The sequence below is a fragment of the Dryas octopetala genome, chromosome 4 (assembly GCF_963921425.1).
Source record: "Dryas octopetala chromosome 4, drDryOcto1.1, whole genome shotgun sequence".
Lineage (NCBI taxonomy): Eukaryota > Viridiplantae > Streptophyta > Magnoliopsida > Rosales > Rosaceae > Dryas > Dryas octopetala.
The window spans coordinates 11,442,028-11,457,034 of NC_141369.1; the positions used below are offsets into that span (position 1 = coordinate 11,442,028).

General features: G+C 35.3%; 2 protein-coding genes across 2 annotated transcripts; one reads left to right on the forward strand and one right to left on the reverse strand.

Annotated features, from left to right (window-relative positions):
- Positions 1-3,867: 3,867 nt before the first annotated feature.
- LOC147286798 (putative WRKY transcription factor 69) lies at positions 3,868-7,952 on the forward strand. Its single transcript, XM_086239306.1, has 3 exons — positions 3,868-4,217; positions 4,336-4,482; positions 7,380-7,952. The coding sequence occupies exons 1-3, from the start codon at positions 4,081-4,083 to the stop codon at positions 7,885-7,887; spliced, it is 792 nt and encodes a 263-aa protein (XP_086095432.1). The 5' UTR covers positions 3,868-4,080; the 3' UTR covers positions 7,888-7,952.
- Positions 7,953-8,703: 751 nt separating this feature from the next.
- LOC147286799 (ras-related protein Rab11D) lies at positions 8,704-14,358 on the reverse strand. Its single transcript, XM_086239307.1, has 2 exons — positions 13,709-14,358; positions 8,704-9,407 (listed from the first exon to the last, which is right to left on the reverse strand). Exons 1-2 carry the CDS (start codon positions 13,927-13,929, stop codon positions 8,972-8,974), a joined length of 657 nt encoding a protein of 218 aa, XP_086095433.1. The 5' UTR covers positions 13,930-14,358; the 3' UTR covers positions 8,704-8,971.
- Between the last annotated feature and the right edge of the window lie 649 nt (positions 14,359-15,007).

A 15,007-nucleotide genomic window follows, 5' to 3' on the forward strand; every position in this document is an offset into this window, starting at 1 on the left:
AACAAACACAATTTTATGTTATCAGAGCATGTTTATCCACGTGTGTTAGGCTGAATGGTCACAAGTGCGTCACCCAATATAAGTTGTCCATGTGTTTGACTAAAGTAGCACCACATGTATAAAAATTTTCAATTTCCTTCACTATAGACTTGACCCTACAATAATGGGCCAAATGGCTCCAGTCTTGGTGTACAAAATTAGAAGGTGCCAGCTTGAGAGCTTCTAATTAATTACATTCAAACATTTCATTAGTACACCCAGCTCCAAAAGAGAGGGCCAACCCTAGAATTATAAAAATGGGACCATGGGACCATCGATCCTTCGTATATTATTTGGGTCGAACATAGTATATAAGTATATAAATAATTTAAAAAATAGGAGATTTTAACATTTCAGAGTTTGAAGCGATTGCCTACCCTAAGGGCCATCATGCCAAAAATGCTGCCAAAATTTTCATTTTTGCTTGTTAATTTTTTTTTTTATTTCCTTACAAGTGAAAAATTAAAAAATTAAAACTCATGGCAAATTTCAAAATTCTGGAAATTCTGAAAACTTGACATACCTCATAACAACACTGCATGGCTGGCAGAATGTGATACTTCCTGGGATGGGCTATGTGCTGGACGCGAATGGGCCATTGTCATGGATTTGGACTGCAATTGTGGACCGTGGTTGAGGAATCGCATTTAAGCCCAACAATATAAAACTAAATTCACAAATACAACACTTAATAGGACGAATTTTTGTATGAGCCTGATAAATGCAAGCATATATAAATATGGGAAAGGTGAGTTATTCAGTTATTGACTAAAAATCACCTACTAAAATTGTGTTATCCAATGACTCACACTCTCGAAACAAAAAATGATTCTCACAATAAAGCTCACCTAAAAGACTTAAAATAAGGGATAAGTGAGAAATTAGTGGTTGGAGTTAACACAAATGTAAAATCAAAATGTCAGCATGAAAAAAATAAGTTATTGGATTAAAAAGCACCTATTAAAAAAATCTTGTTATCTAATGACTTACACTTTCAGACCCATACAAATGACTCGTATTCAAATTCTCAAATTTATACATGCTCACCTTTATCATGCTAGTAAGATAATCCATTTACAGGAACATTTAATCTAATACAAATTTGGGATCTGTTTATAATTTTAAAGAAGATTTAGAATCCAGTCTATTTTATGAGTTTTTCTTAGACTAAGACCGGTAGTGATTTAGGATTTTTAATCAACTCCTTTTATTTTTCTTCTTTGACGGATTTATGTTAGGTTTTAACTCCGAAATTTTGGGCTGGAGTTAAAACCTACATGCAGCCTTTACAAAGCCCACTCTACACTTTAGGAGGATAAATACTAGGGGTGTGTTTAGGACTGATCGGATCAGAAATAGAGTGTTCCAATTCCAATCAAAAAAATTTCGGAATGAAATTTCGATTCCAAAAAATCAGAATTTCAACATCTCATTCCAATTCGGAATTTTCGGATTTTTTCGGAATATCATATTTTCGGAACTTTTGGATAAAAATTTGAAATTTTCAGATAAAAAATCAGAATCTTCACGTTACCTTTTGTTATTAGTAAAAACAAACAAAAAAAAATAGTAATTACACGTACAAAAAATGTGGGTGTTTTTGATAGCATTTATGTTAGTATGATACACATATATTTATAATGTACATATGTTTATATTAATAATATTAGTTATTTTTTTAATATATATGTATGTGTATGTTTGAAACAAATAACAAATTAATAAAACATATAGTAAAAAACTAAATAAATGATATAATATTAATATAAATACGGAATAAATTGACATAATTTTGGAAATATTGAATCGGAATGTCGTTGAAAAATTTCAGAATTTTTCGGATCGGAATTTGGATTGGATCGGAATTTACAGATACATTTCAATTCCAATCCAATTTTTTTTTTCAAAATTTTCGAAATTCGGTATTTTTCAGATTTCGGATTTGATTCGGACGTTCCAAAATTGAAAATTTTTGGATTGGAATCGGTCGGATTCGGATTTTCCAATCCAAATCACACCCTTAGGAAATACCATTCAAATCGGGGAAGGACTTTATTATGAATTAAAAAGATTTTTTTATAAATTAAAAAGACTTTATTATGAATTAAAAAAATTCTTATAAATTAAAGGACTTTATTATTAATTAAAATGATTTCCTTATAAATTTTAAAATACCCCCGGTCTTCATTTAAAAACCATTTTTCTAAAGGACCTAAGCTTAATTATCTCTAATTTTAATTACTACAATTTTGTACTAATATGAATAATTTGGCAACTCCAAAGTATTATTGCAACAATCCATTAACATGAAACAAAGTAATTTATTTTTAAATTATGGCATTATGATTTATCCATATTCTTTTTGAATGCTGCTATTTGGACACTTTTTTTTTTCTTTTTGCACACCTTTTCACTCTTTTTTTCTCCTACACACCCCACACACTCATCTCAAATTCAAAATCTCTCAACACACACCTAACCCATTACCAAAATACCCTCATTTCATTACACACCCACACACCCCATTTTTCTCTTTCTCACTCTCTCTCTTTCTCTCTCAACACACACCCGCGCAGCACCAGCTTCCCCACCACCCTGCTCGCAGCAGCACCACCGGGCGCAGCACCACCACCGGACCTTCTTCGCGCGCAGCACCACCTTCCTCGCACCACCACCGCGCGCAGAACCACCTTCTGCACATTTCTCTCTCTCCTCCCTGCTGCTCTGCCCGACAACTCTGCCCAGCTTATTTCTCTCTCTCCTTCACGCCCGACAGCTCTGCCCAGCTCGCACAACTACGCCGCAGTGCCAGCCAAGAGGATGAGCTTCGTAGGCAGTTCAGCAGTCATCCGCTAAAACCGGCGGGTTCGTTCGGCAGCCATCCGTCGAAAACGGTGGGTTCGTTCAGCAGTCATCTGCCGAAGCCGTTAGTTTCGTTCGGTTGCTGTCTACAGAACCAACCGCAGCGACAGAGAAAGGGAGGGAAGAGAGAAGGGAGAGAGGAGAGAGGGAAGGAGAGAGAGAGAGAGAGAGAGAGAGAGAGAGAGAGAGAGGAGAATGGGAGGAGCCGAGGAAGGGCTGCCGAGCTGGTTGTGGTGGCTGTTTTGGGGGTGCTGTGGTGATGGTGCATGCGGAGAGGGAGGAAGATGGTGGTTAGTGGTGGCTCAGGTAGTGCTGCGTGCAGTGGTGGTGCGAGGAAGATGGTAATCGGGCGAGTGGAGAGGAGAAAGCGAGGAGCCGAGGAGGGCTACCGGGCTTGGAAGGAAAAAAAAAACAGAGGAGGGTCTGAACGACAGAAAAAAAAAAAAAAAAAAAGAGGGAAACAGGGAGGGGAGGGGAGGGGCTGTTTAGTCCTTTTTTTTTTTTTTTTTTTTTTTTTCAATAGGAGTGTGCAAAAAGAAAAAAAAGAATGTGCAAATAGCAACACTCTTCTTTTTTCTTTTTTGGTTGAAAGAATCCAAAAATAGAAACATTAATGAACTTGTAACCACTTGACATTCTTTCACCCAATCTTCTTAATTTCTATATGAATCTCCACTTGCTTTGGACCGTTTGTTGTCCCATCCAATCCCAATCCCAATCCAATCATTTCAGGACTCCAGTACATCTCCTTAGTCATTACGATAAACTCAGTCTTAGCCTATCCATCACCCACTTTAGTTTATAGTTATAGTTTATACAACATATAATACAACATATAATGCAACATCATACATATTATATACATTTTAGTGCTTATTTGCTTGCACGTCCCTAATAAACTACTATGTTGCCCATCTGTCACCATGACGATATTAAACACCCCAACCATTTGGTCCATTTCCCACACTCACACACACACACACACACACACACATGCACTCGCCTCTCTCCCATTTTCAATTTTCTCTCCAGCCAAACACTTCTTATTCTCATTTTCCAGGAAACCCATGATCATCTTTCCCACCAAAATTGGTGTAGAATCTATATAACTTAATAAAGTGATCGCTCTATATAATCCCTTCTCATCAGCTTGTGCCTGCAGAGTTCTGGAATATCATCATGGACCCTAAATTTTACAGAAATTACACATTTGCCACAGACCCAGCAGAGCCCATCTCAGAGAATAATGATCCGGACTCACCCTCCTCAGGGGAGGACTACACAAAGGTGACCACTGCACCATCACCCAAAAAAAGGTAAGCCCTCCTTGATTTTATTTTTTAATTGTTAAGTTTTATTTTTTAAAAGAAACAGAAAAGTAAAATTGCGGGTTACTTTTGAATTTTGGGAAATTGACGGTTATGGTGGTTATAGGAGGGGAGTACAGAAGAGGGTGGTGTCAGTACCGATCGGAGGAGACGTGGAGGGATCCAAGAGCAAAGGGGAGGGATATCCACCGTCAGATTCGTGGGCTTGGAGGAAGTACGGACAAAAGCCCATCAAAGGCTCTCCATATCCCAGGTTAGTATATTATTATCAAATGTTATTGTTGCTCCATATATTTTCTCAAAATGAAAATGTCTTAATTTTCCAAAGAAAACATGAAAATGTCTTAATTGCCTAGCCATATGGATATATAGTAGTGATATCACCATAAATATATAGTGTAACTGTAGTATTGTAATTGCAGTTGTAGTTGAGCTAGATTTGAACTGGTAATTACAAAAATTTTTGTTCCAAAAAGTAAAATTTAAAGTGTATATCTAACCCTTATAATTAAAGGATTCTTAAATTTGTAGCCTCTTAACATAATGTATTTGCAAATTATCATTTAGTCTGGTAATGACGCTTAATCTCTCTTTATTATTATTATTATTTTTTTAAAGGAATAAATAACGATTAATTAATTAAAAAATAATAATATGTCAACTTTTACCACACAATGACTTACATTAATTTATGTCTTCATTATGTTAAACATATTAAATAAAAAAAATTAGAAAATAAAAGAAAATAGCTGATGCAAATGAGGAAATCATCATAAATATGGTTTGTCTCTTAAAAGTTTGGTGGTGGAGTGCTTGAATGAAAATGAATGTGCATGCAATATTCTTGTTTTGGCCGCCGAAACTAATAACTGTATTTTCTCATGATCTCATCTCGTTTATTTGTTACACTGCGGCGTATTTTAGTCTAGAGGCGGCTTTACTAAAATACGCCTGATATGGTGGTGGTAGTACTGTAGTAGTAGGTAACTGTAAACGCTCCCACAAATATCGTGAAAATCACGCTCTTGAAATAATTTACTGAGGTGGATCCACCATCGGCCATCGAGTTCGTAAGTGACTGAGAGGGGATTTCTTCATATACCTTTCATCCAAAATTTTCTTTTAACATTTTTTGTAATCTTTATTAAAACAAAAAAATATATATATACTAAAATAAACTAAAAAACACCAATTAGTTTGAGGTGAAATTAGGTTGGGATGCAGAATTCCTTTACAAAGTGTTCGAACATCTAGCCCAACATTTAAATGCTTATTTTTTTTCCATTTAGACCGATGTGCGACTGTAGAGTAGTCACACATGGTATAACTTCCTTTATATCATGGTGTAAAAAGATTTAAGCTTTTCCTTTAAAAGTTAGGTTTAAGATTTTATAAGAGTTTAAAACTTAAAATTTAAGCTCCAAAATATATCTAGACATGGTCGGCTTTGAGATTATATGACTCAATGTGAACCATAAAAACAGTAGTGTTAGATATCTCACATTTTTATACCATATATTTATACCACCTTATGTGGCAACTTACATGACATTCATACATTGAACACTAAAAAATAAAAATAAAACCACAAAAGGAAAAAGAAAAACTTTGTCTAATAAAGTAATGACACGTGAGGTGGTATAAAAATGTGGTGAGTATAACATTATTCCCATAAAAATGAACCTTTTGACCTTTTATGTATATTATTTTGGCGTAACATAATATAGAAATATATAAGGTTTTTATGCAATTATGAGACTTGAGGCAGTTACCCAGTTTGGATTATAAAAAAATTTATATTGTATGAAAGTCAAACGCTACAAAACAATATTTACCTCAAACTACTTACATCCAGTGCCGTTCCTGACTTTTTGGAGGCTCGGGGCGAAAATATGAAATGAGCCTTTTTGTACACAATCTTACAAAAAAAATATTATAAATTTTTATAGAGATGTTTTCCATTTATATATTCTTGAAAAATAATAATTTCATACAAAATGAAATAATATCACAGTTTGTACAAACTTTGAATAATAAATAATTAAAGCTGCATACCTTTGGTCATACAAGCTTTAAACAAAACTAATTAAAGTTGCAAGGTCCTTGGCCAAAAAAAAAAAAGTTGTAGGGCCTTTGGAGTTTGGACATACAAGCTTTAAAAAGGGAATTAATGAGCACTAAAAAAGAGAAACCCCAAACTAATTAAACTAATTAAACTAATTACAGTAAACCCTAATTTAAAAGAAGAGAAACCCCAAATTGAAATAGAATCAAGAAGACTCTCGGGCTGAAGCTTATAGAATTAAGATCCGATCCGATGCAAGGAATGGAAGATGAGAGAAAGAGAGAGAGAAATAAATCCCGTTCTTTTAACAAAAAAAAATTTTGACGTTTAAATTTTTCAATAAAAAATTGAAAGTTTAAAACATAAATTGATTTACTAGTTAGTTTAAAAAAATTAGTTTGGGCTTTTTACTAATTTGGGCCTTTTAGAAATAAGGTATTGTACACTTTTATAGGAATCGTACAAATCACATATTTTTAATTATAATTTATATTTTTATTGTATAGTGTATATATATATATATATAAATTTGGGGTCCCCTTGAAGATGGGCCGTCGGCGGTCGCCCCTCCAGCCCATGCTCAGGGACAGCTCTGCTTACATCTCACTTGTTTAGTATATAAACATAAAAAAAAATTTCCTTGCTATGATATCAGGATTAGAAAAAGTTTTTTTAGCAACTAAGGAATATTGAAAAATCAATGACCATTTGATCTAGTGGATAACACTAATACGCTAATTAACTAATAAAAAACAGAATGTAAAAAAAGAAAAATTATTTTTAGCAACTAAACTGAATTCAACCTTTTTTTCTTTTTTTGTTTAATATCCGTATGAATCCAACATTCCAACCTTATAAATTTGATTATGAATTGATTTTACTGTGCACACAGCACAGTAGCACACCCTGGTGCTGGTGTGATAGGAGTATAGGACAATATGCGTGCACATTATTGACATCAACCTGTTGACATTTTCTCCGATGCCTTTTTTTTCTCTCTCTTATAAATAATTCTTCTCCATTATTTTTATAAGAAAATACTTGTTGTTTAATATTAATTTCATCTACATTGGTATCTTTTCCAGGGGATATTATCGATGTAGTAGTTCAAAGGGCTGCCCAGCGAGGAAACAAGTGGAGAGAAGCCGTGTGGACCCCACCATGCTCCTAATCACCTACGCTTGTGACCACAATCACCCCATGCCCACCAGCAAAGCACACCACACCTCCGCAACTGCCACCGCCACCGAACCCGAACTTCCCGCCAAAGTCGAGCCGAATGAGGAGCTCCCAGTCTTTGCGAGCCATGTTGACCTTGAGCTTAGCAACGACTCTGCCACGTTGCTTAACGACTTTGGTTGGTTTAATGACGTGGCATCGACAATTGTACTAGAAAGCCCAATTTGTTTAGGAAATAATAATTGCATAAATAATGACGTGTCAACGAGGTTGGAGGATGAGGACGAGTATTTATTTGCTGATTTGGGCGAGTTACCAGAGGGTTTGGTGGTTTTCCGAAATAGGATGGTGGAACCGGACGAACAGAATCAGAAATGTAGTTTAAATTCGGTTTCTTGTTATGGCAATACATGATGAGATTGTAGACTGTCAATCAAATAGTTAAGAATAATGCTAAAGGGATTACATTTTCTAATTAATCACATTAACCGGTTATATGATGTGATTGTTGATGTATACTTTTTACATCAATTGGTATGAAAAATTATTAATTGACATATCAACTACTATATAATGTGTCAGAAAATGTGATTCCTTTAAGTCTTTGTCTTTCTACCCGTATTGTAGAAAATTTCACCTTTTTTTTTTTTTCAAAAAATAAAAATCTTTATAGTTAATATCATTGTTGATTGATTGAATATTGGACCCTACTCCCTAAGAGGATAAGAGTTTTCTTGTATAAAATTTCTCTTATATAATTTTCAGGTTTGCAACTTTTCTTTTTGGAGAATAATGTTTGCAATTTGTATTGTTTTCTTTTGTCTTAAATTCTTAATTGAAGTCTAAAATTTAATCGGACAAAAACAGCAAAAGTTGGAACATCATTTTCCGCCCGTGATTTTTATAATTATTAGTTCACCTTGTATCATAAAAAGAAACTTGTATGTTTTTTCGGACGCAAAAACCTGGCATGTTTAACAATTAAAACATCTTCAGTGGCAGCAATTTATTTGGTTCCTTGGCCACAAAAATGAGGCAGAAGATGAAATTTGATGACAACGATATTCATCACCAAATTGGAGTGGAAAATTGGCTCGCCAAATCCATATAGACATACCAAATTTGATTTAGCTGATTTTTTTTTTGCAAAAATGATCTTTTAATGTAAATTTAAAAATTAAATAGAGCAGATCATTAAACTATATTACGTGAATCCCACAATCTCTCATATATTCTCATGCATAAATACATACATAACAAGTTTCCTCCTTCACCAGAACAAGTTTCATGATTTTCAAGGAGCATAAAATGGGGAGTGAATCAGCTGAAATATTATAACAAGCAAACAAATATAACCTGACCTATTTTGGCAATTTTTGCAAACAATATATCTGACAAATTAGTTTCTTATTCTAAGGACAGATTGCCGGTGATCATATACAAAGAGAAGGAAAAAAGAAAAAATGCTATAAAAAACACCAGCAGGAGAATACCAACTCTAGTTTGAGCAGCATCCAAACCTCTTCAAAACAGAGCCATCATCTTTGACATCTATGGTCTGTCCTTGAGATGGAACGGCGGAAGCACTTCCATTGTTGCCTGTCTCGACTGCCCTCTTGCTTACAATCCGGTATATTTGAGTCAAGACTTCAGTAAATGCACTTTCTACATTGGTTGCTTCCAATGCAGACGTTTCCATGAAGTAGAGGGACTCTCTTTCTGCAAAAGATTTACCATCCTCTTTTGAGACAGCCACCAGGTGACGAAGATCTGATTTGTTGCCGATGAGCATGACAATGATGTTGGGGTCCGTATGGTCCCTCAATTCCTTCAACCACCTTGCCACATTCTCAAATGTGGCATGCCGAGTGACGTCATACACTAGCAAAGCACCAACAGCTCCCCGGTAGTATGCGCTTGTAATGGCACGGTACCTATAAGAATAAGGAAATTAGTAGAAATGAAATTATATCTGTCAATTTATAACCAATCAGCAATTTTACAATTTTAAATACCAACTTGCAACCGTAAACAGTATTCACCAGCAGGGCATTTGAAACCACAATGGATGCAGTTTGCACTTGAACATGACACTCAATTTTAAGGATACCACACCAATACAAAATATGGGCAATCAATACTGTGTTCATTACTGGGGGCCTAGAAGTGACTTTATATGCACCTTCAGATCTAACAATCCACCCATTTTTGCTCTCTGATAACATCATAGATCCTAGAACATCAAAATTATACTTATTATCATGTATTATTGTGAAAAGAAAATGCCCTGATAACAGTTAGCTCCCTGAAAATTGAACATCCATGCTACTCGTTTTGAATTCCTCTATGGTTTAGCAATTGGCACACTAAAAATCATGTTAACAGTGTAGCATATACTGAGCTCTGAATTAGACAAAACACTCTCCACTCCTAGGCAGTAACAGCAATTAGCCGGCCAGGGACTTAGTGTACCACATACAGATAGTGTTGTTAGCCCATTCATGCTTCACCTAGAAATAATATTCACCATCTGGACTCAGTGGAAACCAATCACTTACAGGCAGCTGAGAAATAATAGGCATACACATGTCAGGGACCTGATAGTTAAAAGCATTTGCCAATGATAATTAGGCAAACACTTCTCTTATCAGAAAAATTAGGTAAACTCTTCTTCTAACACGATGACTAACTCATAGAACAGAATTCTGGTCACTACGAAAGCCAGAAAGACAGTGACCTCATAAACAAATGGCTTTCCTTAAGTCAAACACCAAAATAGAGTTTCATGCTCCAGCAGATGGAGATTACAAGTACTAGAGAGAAATAAAATGGCTGCTAAGAGAACTACAGAGTTGTTCACAACCACGCTTAAGACTGAACTTTCAGATTCTCTTTTCTTTTCCGCAAAAGACTGGCATGTAGGTAACAATTACAGGTGCTCTTTAGCATAGTACTGCACAAATTGAGCTACAATGACATTAAATTAAAGGCAATATCAATTTAGATGGCTATTTTTCTATCAAATCAACACCTTGGATCAAAATGAGGACACAGAGGCCGCACACCCCAGAGCACCTCTTCTAAAACAGACCCAGGACCTGAACATAATGCCCAAAATCAAAATCTTCAGTTGGATCCTTCAACGAGGAAGACTCAACATGGAACTGCAGATTGCGAGATTAATCCAAATATAGACCAGACAGCCACTTTTGCGTTGAGGTGTTGGAAGACATTGACCATATGACAATATTAATTTGTTGGTAAAAGTGTAAAACTGTTGGCTGTGTTGCAGCTCTAGGACCATGGACTGCAATGTTATGCAAGAACCACAAGCCTAATCTATTCAAGTCATTACTATTGCTATTAAATGTCTCACAACTTTGCATTTTGATAGAACACCATACAAGAACCAAACAAATCCCCTCTCACAAAGAAGATCAGCTGGCAACCCCAAATGGAGCACTCATTAAACTCAACCTGGATGGTCAGTCAAGAATCGAAATCATGCCACGCCTGGCTTTATCATTAGGAACTCTAATGGAAACCCTATCTTCGCAGGCACCAAAAACCCAGGCTATCGAATTGTCCCAATGGCAGAATCTAAAGACCTAAAGGAGTGATTACAGCGGGCGATGGAACAAGGTGGATGAAGATACAAATAGAGGTCGACTCCAAACTAGTAACTGTCAGCATCATGGGCAAAACAAAAATGCCATAGTGGTTGTGGATGATCCTATCCACTTCATCATCTCCCACACGGAGCACATATAAATCCAAATGTTTTCAGGGAGACGAATCTGGTGGAGATCCACTTGCTAATTTTGGGCATATAATTGTTGACAGCAGATTTTGAATGATTGGACTTCCCTCTCCAATCCTTAATGAATCCAGCTTTGATCTTGTCAGAGTTGGCTAGTGTCGGGATGGCTCTGTGTAGTTTTTCTTTCCATATCTGCCTATTTTCTTTCTCCTTAAATATCGAGATTATGACCGTGATACATCAATATCTGCTTATTTTCTTTCTCCCTTTGAGTCCTCCCTGATCGCCTTATCAAATTTTAACTCACCCTAGGACTTAATGTTTTCCAACCACCACAGGGGCAAATCAAACTTTTTTAAGACTGGAGTAATTACCAATTACATTTAAGTAGGCATAAGGGAGACAAGTAAATGCTTCAATGATAATTGAGATCAACTGTGTAACACTGGACAAATTCACACTAACAACCAAATAATTGAAAAATCCTACCATTGAAAACAAGCTAATTTATAAAATAAAAGAATAGCCTAAGTAAGCATACACTTTAAATAATAGCAACAATTCTGAGTCTCAAACTTCCTGAGAGTGAAATGAAACACAAGCAAGAGAAGTATCTTACAGCTTCCCACATGAAGAAAGTTGCAAAGAAGGAGAAAAAGTATAATGAACTGTCATCGTGTGATTCCTTATGCTTAATATTACATTCAAAAACATTTTGAGACTTCACACCCTTATTAAATGCATGCTCCTCTCATTTGAAGTTTTAGGATGCAGCTCTTCATCATTACTCATCTAGTAATTAATTACAAAGTATTTCCATCACAGCCTAATGATGGAAACTTAAACTAAATGACACCTTATGCCAGCTGCATGTTTGTGCCTAATACCTATGACATGTCCACCAAAGAAACAATAGTGCTTTAGACCCATAAGATCTAGAATAACCTATCCTTTCCAGCTAGAAGATATCACTTTTTCTTCACATCTCTTGTTGCCCAAAAATATAATGAAACTTGTAATAATTCAAAAAGTATCTGAGACTCCTTCAAAACAATTGTCTCACAACGCACATGCATTGGAAAAGTCTATTAATACATCTCAAAACAGTACTATCAGCATCGCCAGTTGAAGAACTACCACTATCTAAAATCCTAAGATGCTGCCGGGGCAAAAGGTGGCAACAACCTTGACATATCAGGGACAGATGGGGAGAGTTTTGGACTTATGTTATAGAAATTTGGGAAGATAATTCAATCAGGAGAAGATTAAAAGCGGGGAGGGGGGAGAACCAACATAAAAGCACAAGAACTAATTGTTCAAAGCATTACAGAAATAATAGACTTTATGATTTATAACTCCTTCATATATCATATCACACATATTGCTTCAATATTGATAGAAGAAGCAAACTATAGACAACAGTTCTGAACGCCTGTAATTGTTTCTTAGGCTTTCCAAAATTGACCATAAATATAAATAATGTAGAAATGTAACATGGAGGTCATACATTAGGCAACCCTCCTTCACATTATAACATCGATATTGCCAACCTTCATACAAAGTAACATAGTTTGAGAAGTTTGATAAAATCCATTTTACCCTCTGACTTAGATAATGATGCAATTTTTAATCAAGGGTGACTGTAACTTTTTTTCTATGACATTGAATTCATGTCTTTTAAAAGAACTGTAGATGATGTTGAAATCATAACCATATAGGAAGCTGGATACTTCAAAACTGAAAATAGGGATAGTAGTAGTGCCTCCCAGCATTTTTCTACTGATTATCAAGTGAATTAAATGATTTTTTAACCAGATAAAATGACATATCAAAGCACATTTAATATCAAGTTCTTCACTATCATACAATAGAATAGCTTCCTCAACCAATTCTGCATAAAAGAAGTTTCCTTTCCCTAAGGTTAATGCCGTGCTAACTCACTAGGAGACCAATAGCATACAATAAGATTGAAATATTCATAGTATGAAAGGCTTCACAAAGCCATTATACCTCTATATTACAGATAAGAATTCAAAAACCTATGTTGTAAGCGCCTCAAATTTAGGGAGACAAAGAAATAGCAACGTAACCCCTATGAAATTTTGGAAAAAAAAAAATGTAAAAACCCTTTTGACAAAACTGAATTTTGTTTCTGTCCTGTTTACCTCAGCTATCAGTATTTAGTATTACATACAAACCCCTATGTTCCAAGGCTTCATAGGCCATAAATTTCAAAGGGAAGTACAACTATCTTAAATAATCAGAAGAATTTGACAAGCTAACAAAACCCATGATCTTTAACCTTAAAAAAGAGTAAGCCTCCTGAACATACTATCAAACTCAAACCCAGATAGTAAATATCAAAATGTTCTCAGTATGCTCGATAAAACCCATGTATAATCAGCTAAAACAATCAAAACCCACATCACAGTAACCAAAAATTTTGACCACAAAGAAAGGAAACAAAAGCCACACCTCTCTTGGCCAGCAGTGTCCCAAATCTGAGCCTTAATGACCTTGCCATCAACGTTCAAAGTCTTGGTAGCAAACTCCACCCCAATAGTGGACTTGGACTCCAAATTAAACTCGTTCCTAGTGAACCTGGAGAGCAGGTTCGATTTTCCCACACCAGAATCACCAATCAAAACCAGCTTGAACAGGTAATCATACTCATCCTCAGCTTTGTACCCAGCCATATATATACTTGTTTCTTGAGAGGAAATCAAGAAAGAAGAGAAAAGAGTAAAGAGAAAAGGACAGAGCTTGTTTTCTTGGTTTGGTCTTAGAGGTGTGGAAGATTAGCGTGAGAGAGAAATGAGAAATGGGATATGTTGGTCTTTAATTTTGTATAGTTTTTAATATTGTGAAGAATTTTTTACTTTGCCAGGTAAGGCTTTGAAATGGGAAAAATGGAAAATGATAGAGACTGTTTTAGTGGGTTTGGATGGAAACTTGGAAAGCCTGGAATCTAGGAAGAGTATAAAAGCCGAAGATACGAGAATGGTGCTAGTAGACACGCACAGACACACTGACACCAATATCCAACAAATGTTTTGCAAACGAGGCTCTACTTGCTTTGGGGATAAAATTGCGGGAACCCATATCTTTTGCTGCGGTTACTTGTTGGAATCGAATTCGTGAACTGGTGTGGCGGTTACTGGTTGAGCTCTCACCATGTATCGTGTTCATCTCACAAGAAGACAAAAGATGATGCGGTCTTGTTATGAACTTGACATTGATGTGACGATGATATAGATTTTGATGATGATCATTAAGAATTTATAAAAATAAAATATTAAATGATAAATTGATAACACAACACTATAATTCTATAAATTCGAATTTCTATTAAAAAGTTCTTAGCTATAAAATGCTCGTTTCCAATCTTTAAATGTTGAAGGGTTTTAAATTTATTTATTTTTTTGTTATGTTTTATCTGAAAGGAGGGAATTCAAAACATATTTCAATATTGGGGAAATAAACATTACTAAACTAACATCTAGATGTCACATTTTTTCTAATAGTATAGTAATTTTTTACCATTAAATTTATTTGTATGTCTAATAACACAATATTCTTCGTAGTTGGAAGAATCGTAGAATTACTTATAAAGCACATAAGTTCGATCCCCCCTCTTTTCAACTAAAAAATAATTATATTTTTTGCAGTTGTAATAGTTAAATAAGAAGAGAGGTAGAATTGATGCATCTGCACCCAAGTTGCATCTATCCTATGCTATATTAACTCTCGATTTGAGATTGCAATGACGATCAC

Coding starts and splice junctions, on each gene's coding strand:
- LOC147286798 (XM_086239306.1), top strand. CDS start 4,081: ATGGACCCTAAATTTTACAGAAATTACACATTTGCCACAGACCCAGCA. Junction 4,218..4,335: donor GCACCATCACCCAAAAAAAG/GTAAGCCCTCCT, acceptor TGGTGGTTATAG/GAGGGGAGTACAGAAGAGGG. Junction 4,483..7,379: donor AAAGGCTCTCCATATCCCAG/GTTAGTATATTA, acceptor TATCTTTTCCAG/GGGATATTATCGATGTAGTA.
- LOC147286799 (XM_086239307.1), bottom strand. CDS start 13,929: ATGGCTGGGTACAAAGCTGAGGATGAGTATGATTACCTGTTCAAGCTG. Junction 9,408..13,708: donor GACACTGCTGGCCAAGAGAG/GTGTGGCTTTTG, acceptor TTATTCTTATAG/GTACCGTGCCATTACAAGCG.